Consider the following 14,769-nt stretch of genomic DNA (forward strand, 5'->3'; position numbering starts at 1 on the left):
ATAGTTTTACTGGTTAAGAATTCATAGTCGACAGTTCTTTTCTTTCAGCAGTTGAAAAATGCACCACTTCCTCTGGCCTCCCTGATTTTGAAATGGAAAATGTATTGTCATTTGTATTCTCTTATAATTAATAAGCCATTCTCTTGGACTCCTTTCAATAAATTTATTTGTTTAGTTTCGTCTAGTTTTCACAGTAGAGTTCACTCTTCTATGAGAAGTGCCCCCACTGATCTGACAGAAGGTGGAGCTCAGGCAGTGATGCTAGTTTTTAGCAATTTCCTTTTGATGTATCTTGACATAGATTTCTTTGGGTTTTTCCTACTTGGCTTTCATTCAGCTTTTTGACTGATTCTGTATCTTCTCGACTTTAGCCAAATTTGGAATGTTTTCAACCGTTATTTCTTTGAATACTCTTTTACTCCCATTCTTTTTCTTCTCTCCTTCTGGGAATCTAATGATACCACTGTTAGATATTTTGCTATTGTCTCACAGGTCCTTGAGGCTCTGTTCTTTTCTATCTTTTCTTTTTATCCTTTTATTTTCTCTTGGCTATTCAGATTAGGTGAATTATATTTATCTGTCTTTGATTTTATCCTCTATCATTTTTACTGTACTATTGAGCCAATCCAATTGGCTTTTATATTGGTTATTGTATTTTTATTTCTATAATGTCCATTTTTAATACATTTTTTTTGCTAAGGTTTTCTGTTTTCATTTGTGTCAAGATAATTAGTAATTGCTTATTAAAGTATTTTTATAATGGCTGCTTTAAAATTTTTGTCAAAAATTTTAGTGTTTGATTTATCTCAGTATAGATATTTGTTGGATATTTTTCCTCATTCAGTTATGATTTTCCTGGTATTTGGTATGACTAGTAAGGTTTTTATTATTATTATTATATACTGGATATTTTGGTTATTATGTTAAGAGACTCTGGATGCTAATTAAATTTATTCTAAGAAGAATTGCCCTGCTTAGGTATAACATGCTAGTCCTAGCTTTCAATTATGGGCTGTGGTTCTAATGAGAATTTAATTTTTAGGGACTTTGTGGTGCTATTTGGATAGGTTGATTTGTCTAGTTCAACTGAGGCCACACTGCTCTCTTCTGGTCCACCTAAGAGGGCAGAGGAGATTCCCCAGGCCAGGCTATAGGGTCTAGGTGAGGTAAAATGTGCTCTAGCTCAGCAGTCCTCAACCTTTTTGGCACCAGGAACCGGTTTTGTGGAAGACAATTTTTCCATGGATGCTGGGTGGTGTATGTGCGATATGGTTATGGATAAAAGTATTTGACCTCAAATCACCAGGTATTAGTTACATTCTCATAAGGAGCATGCAACCTAGATGCCTCGTGTGCAGAGTTCACAATAGATTTCTCTCTCCTATGAGAAATGCCCCTGCTGATCTGACAGGAGGCAGAGCTCAGGCAGTAATACTGGATGGCTCATGCCTCATCTCCTACTGTGTGACCAGTTTCTAACAGGCTGTAAACTGATACTGGTCCAAGGCCAAGGGGTTGGGGACTCCTGCTCTAGCTTAAGAAAAGAGGATCACTTCCAGGGCTCTGTACTTGGTATAGAGACATCCCCCCCCCTCGTATACCCTCACTGCCTCACCCCTTACACACACTACCAGAGCTGTTTATCTGCTCATTACCTCTAGATGGAGAGGGGAAGTCTCAGGCACCCTGGAAGTTTGCTGTTAGTAAGGCTCCTACATCATTCCCCTTGCAGTAACCCAGTCTCTCCTGGTATCTTTCAATGGACTCTCATTTGATCAGCAGTAAAAATTAGTCTGCCTAGACTACCTTCTGTTTCTAGATTGTGATTGGGAGAAGCTGGGTCTGAACCATCTTTTACTGTTGTTTGGGAAGCTACTGGGGTTTTCCTTGGGTGCTGGTGTCTTTAACCAGTCCTACTCACTGTTTCTGCCTTTTAGAGTACTACTCCTTTAGCTGCTGCTTGCTTAATTCTAGACTTCACAGCTCTACTTAGTGAAGCACATAATGATAAGCTTTTTAATGCTTTTTTTTTCCCAAATGAGGCAAGTGGAACATAATTCAGCAAGATGCTAAAATATCTTCTGTGAAAATGAGTGTCTTGTGACAGAAAAGGTGATTCAGACGAAAGACTATATTAGCATACAGTACATCAGAGGCACAAACCAATCAGAGCAAATGTAAAAGTCACATAGTTTACAGGTGCCTCTCTGCTCAATATCAGCTCAAGTTTAAATAGTTCAACTGCCTCTACTGCGGAGAGTTTTTAATATGCCAGTATTTTTGTTGTTGTCTTGGAAGGCCTGCAGCAGTCACAGTTTACCAAATTTATCTGCCCATAGAAGTGAACCCATTTTGTTGATAGCTTTTCTTGGCACTGCAATTCCGTGAAAGATTTGCAGACGAAAGCTAGGTTTATCAACATCATTATCTACCTAATCTCAAGTATTGTATTAGATGTAATCATTTAATTAAAAAGTTATTTCCGAAAACATTAAGGAACACCTAATTCTACTTTGAAATTTTTAAAAATCTGATAAAATATTTCAATATTTAAACCTCCTTTTAAACTGTTCCAATAAATAAGATTTCAATGTATGACCAAAGAAAACACTTATTTTATTGTGTATTTTAGAAAATACATAGTCGAAAAATGCTGTTTCTGATGTTGTTATTTACATTTTCAATATTTTCTCTTTCCAGCTTTAAGGGACAATAGGATCGAGCTGGTTCGCGCTTCCTGGCATGAATTGAGTATTAGTGTCAGTGATGTGTCTCTCTCTGATGAAGGACAGTACACCTGTTCTTTATTTACAATGCCTGTCAAAACTTCCAAGGCCTATCTCACTGTTCTGGGTAAGTGCAAGGGACTAACACCATGTAATCACAAAACCAAACTGATCTATATTTCTACAGCAATGTAATTCAATACAAAAATATATTTTGAAGATCGTATGAATAGATATGGTTTAATCCTCTCTCTGCTACATTTTAACAAAGGCATGTTAAAATCATTTAGTCACTTTCTGCATTTTATAAAGGGACAAAGATAGATTCAAAGATGTATATGACAGAAGAACACAGCTATTTTTTTCTTAGCAATAGACACTGGTTTTCTTGACTTCAGGTAAATTTTTTGTATCAAATCACCTGTATGGTGTATATATTCTGATCCTTTTACAAAATGACCCAATAATGAGCATAATGAGTTCAACTTGTGTTCTATACTGTGCTCCTTTATTTGATCATGCAAGTCACCTGATAAGGCCTTTCTTGCAAACTTGTGGCTCTCAAATATGACCTGCTTGTGTATTTAGTATATTTAAATGACCCTGACATTTCCATGTGTCTTCTCTCCTTTTAAATTTATATTTTCTAGATTCCTAAATGAAGTACATAATGCTGCTTGAGCTTCCAGCTTGCAGTTTTTTTGTGCTTTTATTCTCTAAATATTGAGCCATTTTCCCAAAGGTGAAAGTGACACAAAGAAGCAATACATTTATACAGGTTCTAAGGAAATAAGGTTGTAGCTCCGAGCTGTGATTCCACAGACGTCAGTGCCTCAATCAGCTGAAATTGCTGCAGTTCATTGCAACACACCTGTGTACCCAACAAGTTAGAGGAATTTAAAGATTGATTTTTCCCCCCAAGCTTGCTTTCCTCTTTAGATAGATAAAGGCACAGTGTTGCATTTAAAAGGACTAACACATGCTGTTCTTTTGGGTGGGAATATTAAAGTTAATCCAGATAGTGTATTGGTTTTGTGCATAGGATATAAAACATATTTCTTTGCAAGTCACTCTGAGACAATTTTATAAAAAACCTCACAAGTTTGCTATTAAATACAAAATATACCCAGTAAAATGGCGTATTTCAGGGTAACAACTCCCTAAGGATAATTTATTGTTCTGTGGAGAGCCGATTTGAAACTCAAAGAATAGATGACTGCTGAATTCAGTTTATTAAATGGTGATGTGGCATAGATTTTTTTAAAAGAAAGCAGGTAATATGAAGGTGAAGACAAAATATGTTAAGAGTAGTATACTAATTTTTCATTTATCTTTGTTGTTCTTCTTGTTTAATTTGTATTTCTCATACTGCTTTCCAACATTCTTACAATTTATTCTTCTAAGTGGAATTAAATAGTACAATAAGAAGATTCTAGTCTGCCTTTATTATTGAATATTTAAGAAAAAATTTAATAAACATAGACAAGACAGCTGAATATTATTGCCTAGGAAATGTATAATATTCTAAACTCATCTGTGTACTATCTTCATATACAGTTATCTGCTTATTCATTGGATGATTAATGCTAGCAAAAGTAATAATGGTTAGCATTATTATACTATATAATTATACTATATTATACATATCATACTTCACAAAACCACAATTGCATTTCTTATATAAACTATATCAAAAGACATTTTCTTTTTTTTTTTTTCCTTTTTTAAATTTATTATTATTATTTTTTCTTTCTTTCCTTTTTTTTTTTTTTTTTTTTTTAAGGTGGGGTTTCACCATATTGGTCAGGCTGGTCTCGAACTCCTGACCTCAGGTGATCCGCCCACCTCAGCCTCCCAAACTGCTGGGATTACAAGCATGAGCCAGACATTTTCTACTTTAGAAGAATTAGAAAAGTCAGTGTACATACAATTATTGATGAATCTATTATAGTAAAATTTATATTCTTGAAAAAATTACACAGAGGATAATATTCTTTTTAAGCTTTAAGAACTTTGAAATTAGGAAAGAAAGAAGCTAAAGTTAAATCATAATTTGGTAAGGAATAAAGAAATAGGTTTTGTGAGCTTTTTTCTTCAATGAAATTTGCCTTTTAAAATCTCTACATTATTAAATCGTATAATATATTGAATGGTTGTTTTCAAGGTAAAATTTTATAATTTAGGCCAGGAATGGTGACTTTGGCAGGCCAAGGCGGATGAATCACTTGAGGTGAGGAGATTGAGATCAGCCTGGCCAACATGATGAAACCTTGTCTCCACTAAAAAATATAAAAGTTAAGCCAGGCACTGTGGCTCATGCCTGTAATCCCAGCACTTTGGGAGGCTGAGGCTGGCAGATCACTAGGTCAGGAGTTCAAGATCTGCTTGGTCAACATGGGGAAACCCCTTCTCTACTAAACATTCAAAAATTAGCTGGGTGTGGTAACATGATCCTGTAATCCCAGCTATTCAGGAGGCTGAGGAGAAGAATTGTTTGAACCCGGGAGGCAGAGGTTGCAGTGAGCCAACATTGTGCCACTGCACTATAGCCTAGGGACAAAGCAACACTCCCTCTCAAAAAAAAAAAAAAAAAATAGTAGGGCGTGGTAGCACATGCATGAAATCCCAGCTACTTGGGATGCTGAGGCAGGAAAATCACTTGAATTCAGGAGGCAAAAGTTGCAGTGAGCAAAGATCGAGCCACTGCCCTCCAGCCTGGGGGACAGTGAGACTGTCTCAAAAAAAAAAAAAAAAAACTAATTAAAAAAACCGCTTTGAACTATATGCATCTTACATACTTTCTTGATACTATATACGTATATATCTGTACACTTATACATGTGTATGCATGTGAATATACATTTACATATGTGCATATAGACATACCTATGTATGTATATACACACATACATATGAAGCATTTATTTTATTACATAGTAGTTTGTTAATCTTGATTGAACTCTTGTAAGTTAACCATTCAGTTCAGTTTCATGTGTGAAAGTAATAGACGCAATAACAAATCAGCCCTGAAGATTGATGCTCATGTTATGATTTGCTTAAATTTCAGGTGTTCCTGAAAAGCCTCAAATTAGTGGATTTTCATCACCAGTTATGGAGGGTGACTTGATGCAGCTGACTTGCAAAACATCTGGTAGTAAACCTGCAGCTGATATAAGATGGTTCAAAAATGACAAAGAGATTAAAGGTAAAGAATAGAAAAATGAAAATCAAAATTAATGTACTGAAACCAGCAGAACATGTTAGGAAAAGGCATTTTACGTTATTTTTCAAACCACAGTATCTCTTTCAGGTTATGCATCATTTGAACCCATTCTTAAGTAAGGTAATTTTACAAGGTATATTAATATATAAGTATAATCTCTGTGTCCCTCATTTTCCTCTTCTGTAAAATAGATTTAAAAACAAAAGCCTTATGGAAAAGTTGGGGGAATAATTAATTTAATACGTGAAGAAACATATATAGATTCATGCTTCACAGCAATAAGCAATTAGTACATATTAGATATTTCAGAACACATAAAATATTTAGGCTAAAGACAGAGAAACTGTATGAATTATTTCTCAACTTGGTTTCTGGAATTACAGAGTTCTGAGAATAAAACTGGTTAAGCATCAGTAAATTCTTACCAAAGGCAAAACGTGTACTTGTCTCAGTAAAAATGCGTAATTTAAATTCTCTAATTTAAGAATTTAGTTAAATTAGAGAATTTAAATTTGAACTCTCTCTCTCTCTCTGACACACACACACACACACACACACACACAATTTGAACTTTCACCAAAATTTGAACTCTCTCTGACACACACAGGTGCACACACACATAGATACACTCAAACATACATTATTTAGGAGAGGAATAAGTTTATAAGGGAGATGGCTTAGTATTCAAGTATAAGAATTGTTTATGATGATTACTAAAATGTATTTCCCCATTGTACCATGTATTATTTTCTACATTAACTTCTATGAGACAGGTTTATGCAAACCATTCTGCTTATTTTAAAATTTTTATTTAATATTTATTTATTTTTAAGAGATAGGGTCTTGCTCTGTCACCCAGGCTGGACTGCAGTGGTAGTACCCTCACACTAGGCTCCAGTGATTTCCCCACCTCAGCCTTCTGAGTAGTTGGGACTACAGGCGTGAGCAACCATGCTTGGCTAACTTGTTTTATTTTTTGTAGAGATCATGCTATGTTGCCCAGGCTCGTCTTGAACTCCTGGGCTGAAGTGACCCTCTTGCCTCAGCCTCCCAAAGTGCTAGGATTGCAGGTGTTAGCCAACATGCTCAGATATTCTGATTATTTTTACCTATAATTGTGATACGTTATATCACACTAATTAATAATTCTTCATAATGGGCATACAGGCTTAGCAGATAAGATTGCCCATATTACTGAGACTTTATGGCTACAGTCCATACAATTCTTTTTTATCCATTTCCTATTTTAGTTACTCTCTTTCTCTGCATATATTTTCCCAAAAAGTCCTTATCCATAATTTTACCCTAATCACTACCCTTGCCTTAGTATTTCTAATAAATATACATTATTGGATTACATTTTGAGAAATGCAAGTCCCAAGACACAAGTTAAACATCTTATTATGCTAAATTAAATTTCAGGTTACTATGTAACCTGATTCTTGAATCTGTCAAGGCTCAGTAATATTCATTCTAATTCTGCCTCTAGGATATGTTAGTCTAGGCGTTTCTGGACTTGGTTAGATCTCTCTTTAATGGATGTTCCACACTGCTTCCAGAGTTATCTTATTAAACAAGAATCTGATCCAGGCACTTTTCTACTTAGGCATTTCTAATGGAAAGCCCTAAACTTTAGAATAAGTTTAAAATCTGCTTTCTGTAGCCTGTAAGAATTCTCCAGGCAGCGAACTCTTACATATCACATCTTCCCTTTTGTGCGAAGGGCTTGGCTTACACTATAATGCACTTCTTATATACTCTCCTTCAATGAATTGCTTTATTACCTATATGTTTTTTCTTCCTAAATTCTGACACAATTAGTTAATTAGTTGCTTAGTCAGTTCTCACTTTTTTAGTATTTCATTTATGTTCCAAGGATTTGCCTCTCTTGTATCCTCAGGGAGTTCATATACTTTAACATATTAAGTACTTCATTAATATTAGTGTACTGTTTTTTCACATTGTAGCTGCATGACAAACCCATGATATACTCAGACATTTATGAAGGAAGTGAATTTTTGACAACATTGGCCTCTATTTTAAGTGCAAAACAAATTTAATCATATATTGGGCAGGAGGGGAAAGAATTTTGTTCATATGAAGAAACATGAAAAGTTTGATCTTGTTAACAACATATTTTTAAATCATCTGAATCAAGATCAGAACAACAATTGAGACAGAATCAGGTACAGAATCAGAATATGGTTCTGTGCTGTATTGAGAACTTGTGAAGCTCACATTTTTTCTATGTTTTTTAATGCACTGCCATTTACAGAGCATTTATCTCTACACTTGCTTCTATCATCTGTTTATCTCTCTATCAATCTATCTATCCAATCTTATAATTCTTTAGCATGTTTATATCCTTTGTCTCCCTAACCAGATGGTGAGCTTGGAGTGTCATATATTTTATTTTTGTAAGTGTATATGTAAATACAGTTAGGTAATGACAACTGCACAGAGTGAATATTCATTACAGTTGATGTTTCTGGATATGGTAAGCAAAATTTCATTCCTCAGTCCTGTAGCAAACCCTTCTCATTGAAAGAAGTAATCCACCTTTTCTTGCACTATTTTTCTTTTCAGGGATAACAATTTGACTTCCTATTACCATCTAACTGTTTTTACTATAATATCACTTGACACATTTTAAAAAGACACTCCCTAGTGTAAAATAAAGCAAATGGAAAAGACAGGCTAATCAAATCCAATTAAATTAAATTCAATAAAAAATTTTTAAAATGCCTCTCAATTTCGTAGTACTCTGTGGTGCATTGGTGGAGATGCAAATGAAGAAACCAAGAACCTTGACCTGCAGCTGTTTAAGATGTCTTTGGGGTATTCAAAAATGTTATAGAGAATATTTTCCTGAAAGTAGAAACGTTTGTACAAACCTTTGTCTTTTCTCTATCACTACCTACCATATTAATTTTATATCTAAGTTTCTGGATAAAAGTCACTTGAAAGTGCTAGTCTATCTCATTCTCTTGGTCAGAATATATCCATACTTGATTATAGAACAGTTTTTCTGAAGCTGTAGCTGGCATCATCAAGTACAGGGCTTGCTGAATCTCAGATTATTGAGCCTTGATCCAAGATTTTCTGGTGGAGGAGGCCCATGGGCGAGCCTGAAAATGTGCATGTTTATCATTGTGCTAAATGTATGAGTGATATTGATGTTCCCGTTTCAGGATCACGTTGGTATAAAGAATATAAAATGAGGAGTATCAGTATACTATATAGAAGTCCTGCCTCTGTCTCTAAGCTTTAGTTTTCTCGTTTGCTGAATAAGGATATTGATGCTTGCCTCAAAGTGCTTTTGCAAGATGTCTGTATAAAACAATATGTATGAAGTGTTTTCAGAGTACAAGGAATAACTGAATACATTTTAGGTATTATCATTTTAATTCTTATTTTCAGGAAATCATGATGAGTTGTACCAGTTCCTGAATTAGTCCTAGAAATACAAACAAATAAAACAAAAATATTCCTCCCAGGCTTTCGCAGTTGAGGAAGAGATATAAAAATATAAGATGTTACAGGCACAGATATTTGAACTGGCTACATTTTGTACAGAAGAAGCAGATATCAGCTCTACCTTGTGGGAGAGGTTAAGGCTCAACCATTCATTGATGGATGCAGGCACTCAGTAAATATCTGTTTATTGAGTAAGTGTGTCTTAGTATAAACTGAAAAGTGACTGAGGCAAGTCTCAATCGATTTAGAGGTTTATTTTGCCAAGGTTGAGGATGCGCCCAAGAAAATAACACAAATCACAGAAGTATCTGTGCTCTGTGCCTTTTCCAAAAGGGTTTTGAGGACTTCAATATGTAAAGGGGAAAGAGCAAGCAGGAAGGGAATACAGAAGAGAAGGGAAAAAGGGGACTGGTGAAAGTGTAGGAAATAAAGCAAGTGGTTACATTCTTGTGAGACTTTGATTAGCTCCCAGCTCATCTACATTGTATATGAGAGGCAGGAGGGGAAAAGTAAATTATGCACTTGTCTCTCCCTCAGTTAATCTACATTTTACATAAGATAATCATATAAATAGATTAAGTGGAGGAAGAAGTCAATAATGCATTTGTCTCGGGTAGGCGGAAGGATTATTTCTAGTTTTTTTCTTGTCTCATACCTGTGAAGAAAAGCTGATAATGTGCATTATCATGGTTAGATTTCACAGAACTCTGGTTAGGACTAGTTTATAGGGAAGGCATGTATTCTTAAAGATTATGGGACCCAAAAGGAATTTCGTTGTGAGCAATTTTGGAGGGAGACCATTTGGGGAGATACATGGCCTATTATTATGAGGCTATGTCATAGGTTTGTGAAATTATAGTTATCCGTTTGTGAAAAAAAAAGGAAAGACTTTTTTTTTTTTTTCATTGCTGAGTTCCCAAGCTTAACTTTGCCTTTGGCATAGTGCTTTTGGGATCCTGAGATTCTGTTTTCTTTCACAAAAGACTGGAATTCATCATATGTGTTTGGGACAAAAGTAGGTGTTAGGTCACTTTGAAGAAAGGAATTTCATATATCTATGCAGAGTAACAGCATATGATTGAAATAACTATGAAACTTTATGTGTGGTACAGGCATGAGAAGTAAACAAAGAGGCAGGGTTCAGTTATGTCGTGAAAGAGCTTTTATTCCAGATTAAGGGTTTGAAATTTATTCTATAAGCAATAGCAAGACTTTTTTAAAAATAAGCTTTAAAATGTAAAATGAAACAATCATAATTTCATCCAACTCTGTTTTTTATCCTCTCTATGTGAGTTTTACTCGGAAATCCCTTTGGTGCCTCTGGGCAGAGCTGCATCCAAAACCACAGGTAATTTCACTGCAGCCTTTAATCTTCTGCATAGCAAGAAAGTGAATATCTGCAATTTAGTGTGAGAAAAGATGTGCATTGCCTTCCTAAGTCTGTCAGCTCCCTGAGAGCTTCATTTACATTAAACTTGTCATTCCATGTTTAAGTTTAGTTTTGTGCAGTTTGAGGATTTACTATTACAAAATCTCAAGATCATTTCTACCTAACTAGCTTTTACAGTAATGCATTAGGCAGCATTCTATGATAAACCTTAATTATCCACACCCTTGTATGAATCCTTCCCATTGTTTGTAGGAGATAATCGTGATATGATTGCCTCAAATATGTGACCTTATATAACAAAATGGGTTTTACAGATATCACTGTGGGTTCCTTTTGAATTCATCAAAGGAAGATTATCAAGGTTGGGCCTGATACAATCAGGCGAGGTCTTTAAGTGGCATGGTCGGAGAGACATTATCTTACTGGCCTAGAAGAAAACACATAGCTCTTTTGTGAATTGTTTATGAGTACCATGTGGCAAAGAACTGTGGATGACCTCTAGGAGCTGAAAGTAGTCACTGGGTGATAGCTAGTAAGAACATGGGGACATCAGATATACAGTGTCAAGGAAATTAATTTACTAACAACCAGGGAGCTTGAAGAGGACCCTAACTCAGATGGAAACTATAGCCCCAGCTAACATCTTCATTTAGCCAAGTGACATTGAGCAGAGGACAAGGCTAAGTGGTACCTTGATTCCTTACTCACAGAAATGATCAGTTAATAAATGTGTGTGTTGCTTTAAGCCATTAAACTTAACAGTAATTTATTACACAGCAATAACAGGAAACTGAGATCCAGAGAGATAGAATATTTTTTCATTGTCACACATCTGACAAAGACTAGCCTTGAGTATTCTAATCCTAAGACCCAGTGCTTGAGTTTGGGGGAGAAGTCTGAAGACTAGCATAGTAGTTAAGAGACATTGCAAGCATGATCTGGTAAGTACCTGAACTAATGGGTGACAATGGAATTTTTCACAAGGAAATGGTTCTGAAAGAAAAGATAACTTTCAAGTGACTTGTTAATGATCCAGACAGATGGAGTAAATGTAAGGATTAAGATTATAAAATTCAGGCACCTAAATGACTTGGATAATGAATGTTTGCTTATCAAGAAAATGAAAGACAGTAGGATAAATTAATTCAGACACAAATTATAATATATTCATGATATGGTTTGGCTATGTCCCCACCCAAACCTCATCTTGAATTCTAGCTCCCATAATCCCCACATGTTGTGGGAGGGACCGGATGAGAGGTAATTGAATCCTGGGGGTGTATTTTTCCCTTGCTGTTCTTGTGATAGTGAATGAATCTCATGAGATCTGATGGTTTTATAAAGGGCAGTTCCCCAGTACATGCTGTCTTGCTTGCCACCATGTAAGACATGCCTTTGTTCCTCCTTTGCCTTCCTCCATGATAGTGAGGCCACCTCAGCCATGTGGAACTGTGAGTCCATCAAACCTCTTTTTCTTTATAAATTACTCATCTTAGGTATGTCTTTATTAGCAGTGTGTGACAGACTAATACACTAATGAGGCACTGCTGTAAAATTACCCAAAAAACGTGGAGGTGACTCTGGAATTGGCAGAGATAGGGGCATTTTGAAGGGCTCAGAAAATAGGAAAACATGGAAAAGTTTGGAATTGCCTAGAGACTTGGAGAGCTCAGAAAATAGGAAGATATGGGAAACTTTGGAACTTTCTAGAGACTTGTTGAATGGCTTTGATCAAAATGCTGATAGTGATATGGACAACTAAGTTCAGCCTCAGGTGGTCTCAGATGGAGATGAGAAACTTGTTGGGAACTGGAGTAAAAATCACCCTTGCTATGCAAAGAGATGGGTGGCCTTTTGTCCCTGCCCTAGAGATCTATGGAACATCGAACTTGACAGAGATAATTTAGGATACCTGGCAGAAGAAATTTTTGAGTGGTAAAGCATTAAAGAGAAAGAAGAGCATAAAAGGTGGGAAATTTTGCAGCTTGATGATGCAGTAGAAAATAAAACTGCAATTTCTGGGGAGAAATTCAAGTGGGCTGCAAAAGTTCGTATAAGTGACGAGGAGCCAAATGTTAGTCACCAAAACAATGAGGAAAATGTCTCCAGAGCATGTCAGAGACCTCCAGGGCAGCCCTTCCCATCACAGGCCCAGAGGCCTAGAAGGGAAAAATGGTTTCCTGGGGCAGGTCGAGGGACTTCTGCTGTGTGCAGCCTCTGGACATGCTGCCTTGCATCCCAGCTGCTTCAGCCCCAGATGTAGCTAAAAGGGGCCAACTTACAGCTCAGACTGCTACTTCAGAGGGTGCAAGCCCCAAGCCTTCATGGCTTACAGGTGGTGTTGGGCTGGTGGGTGCACAAAAGTCAAGAATTGAGCTTCTGGAACCTCTGCTGAGATTTCAGAGGATGTATGGAAATGCCTGGATGTCAAAGCAGAAATTTGTTGCAGGGGCAGAGCCCTCATGAAGAACCTCTGCTAGGGCAATGTGGAAGGGAAATGGGGATCATAACACCCACAGAGAGTCTCAACTGGGGCACTCCCTAGGGGAGCTATGAGAAGAGGACCACAGTTCTCCAGATCCAGAATGGTAGACCCACTGACAGCTGTACCTGGAATAGCTGCAGTCAGTCAATGCCAGCTGTGTATGCAGCTGGGAGGGAGGTTCTACCCTACTTAGCCATGGGGGTGCAGCTGCCCAAGGCTATGGAAGCCCACTTCTTGCATCAGTGTGACCTGGATGTGGGACCCTACCTCTTGCATCACTGTGACCCAGATGTGAGATATAGAGTCAAAGGAGATCATTTCAGAGATAAAAGATTTGACCGCCTCACTGGATAGTATAATTACACGGGGACTATAGCTCCTTTAGTTTGGTCAGGTTTTCCCACTTGAAACAGGTGTATTTACCCAATAACTATACACACCTTTTTTTTTTTTTTTTTTTTTATCTAGGAAGCAACTAACTTGCATTTGATTTTACAGGCTCATAGGCAAAAGGGACCAGTCTTGTCTTAGATGAGACTTTACACTGTGGAATTTTGAGATAATGCTGAAATGAGTTAAGACTTTTGAGGGACTGTTGGAAAGGCATGATTGGTTTTGGAATGTGAAGGCATGAGATTTGGGAGGGGGCAGGAGTGAAATGATGTGATTTGGCTGTGTCTCCACCCAAATCTTATCTTGAATTGTAGCTCCCATAATTCTCATGTGTTATGGGAGGGACCCAGTGGGAGGTAAATGGATCATGGGGGAAGTTTTTGCATGCTGTTCTCGTAGTAGTGAATACATCTTACAAGATCTGATGGCTATATAAGGATAATTCCCCTGCACATGCCCTCTTGCCTGCTGCCGTGGAAGACATGCCTTTGCTCCTTCTTTGCCTTCTGCCATGATTGTGAGGCTTCCCCATCCATATGGAACTGTGAGTCCATTAAACCTCTTTTTCTTTATAAATTACTCAGCCTGGGGAGTGTCTTTATTAGCAGTATGAGAATGGACTAATAAAGTTCATTTTTTAAAATGTTGCGGTTGAGACTGGGAACAGTGGCTCATGCTTGTAATCCCAACACTTTGTGGGGCTGAGGCAGTAGGATCAATTGAGCCCAAGACATGGAGACCAGCCTGGACAAAATAATGTGATCCTCTCTTTACAAAAAATTGTAAAATTAGCTGGGTGTGCTGACACATTAGTCTCAGCTCCTTGGGAGGCTGAGGTTGGAAGATCACTTGAACCTGAAAGTTTGAGGTTGTAGTGAGCCATGATAGCATCACTGCATTCTAGCCTAGGTGACATAATAAGAACCGGTCTCAAATGAAAGAGAAAAAGGTTTGAGGTTGAAATAATCATACAGAATTTGAAAGGTATGCTTGTAGTAAGTTTTTGAAGTGACATAACTAGGACAGAGATTTTGACAATATAAATATCTGCCATTCTGTAATAAGAAATGTTTAA

General features: G+C 36.9%; 1 protein-coding gene across 5 annotated transcripts in view; it reads left to right on the forward strand.

Moving 5' to 3' along the window:
• The window catches only part of CADM2 (cell adhesion molecule 2), a 1,064,920-nt gene that overhangs the window by 898,460 nt on the left and 151,691 nt on the right, over window positions 1–14,769 (forward strand). For 3 of the 5 annotated variants that reach the window (XM_032276649.1, XM_032276647.1, XM_032276648.1), the window contains 2 exons: window positions 2,701–2,853; window positions 5,794–5,931. In XM_032276649.1, coding sequence (XP_032132540.1) covers window positions 2,701–2,853; window positions 5,794–5,931 — 291 coding nt within the window. Of the gene's footprint in view, window positions 1–2,106; window positions 2,113–2,698; window positions 2,854–5,793; window positions 5,932–14,769 lie in introns of those variants that run through there. The other 2 variants (XM_032276651.1, XM_032276650.1) reach the window with 2 other exon arrangements.

This window comes from Sapajus apella, unplaced genomic scaffold (genome assembly GCF_009761245.1).
Source record: "Sapajus apella isolate SASKATOON/1434 unplaced genomic scaffold, GSC_monkey_1.0 scaffold8, whole genome shotgun sequence".
NCBI lineage: Eukaryota > Metazoa > Chordata > Mammalia > Primates > Cebidae > Sapajus > Sapajus apella.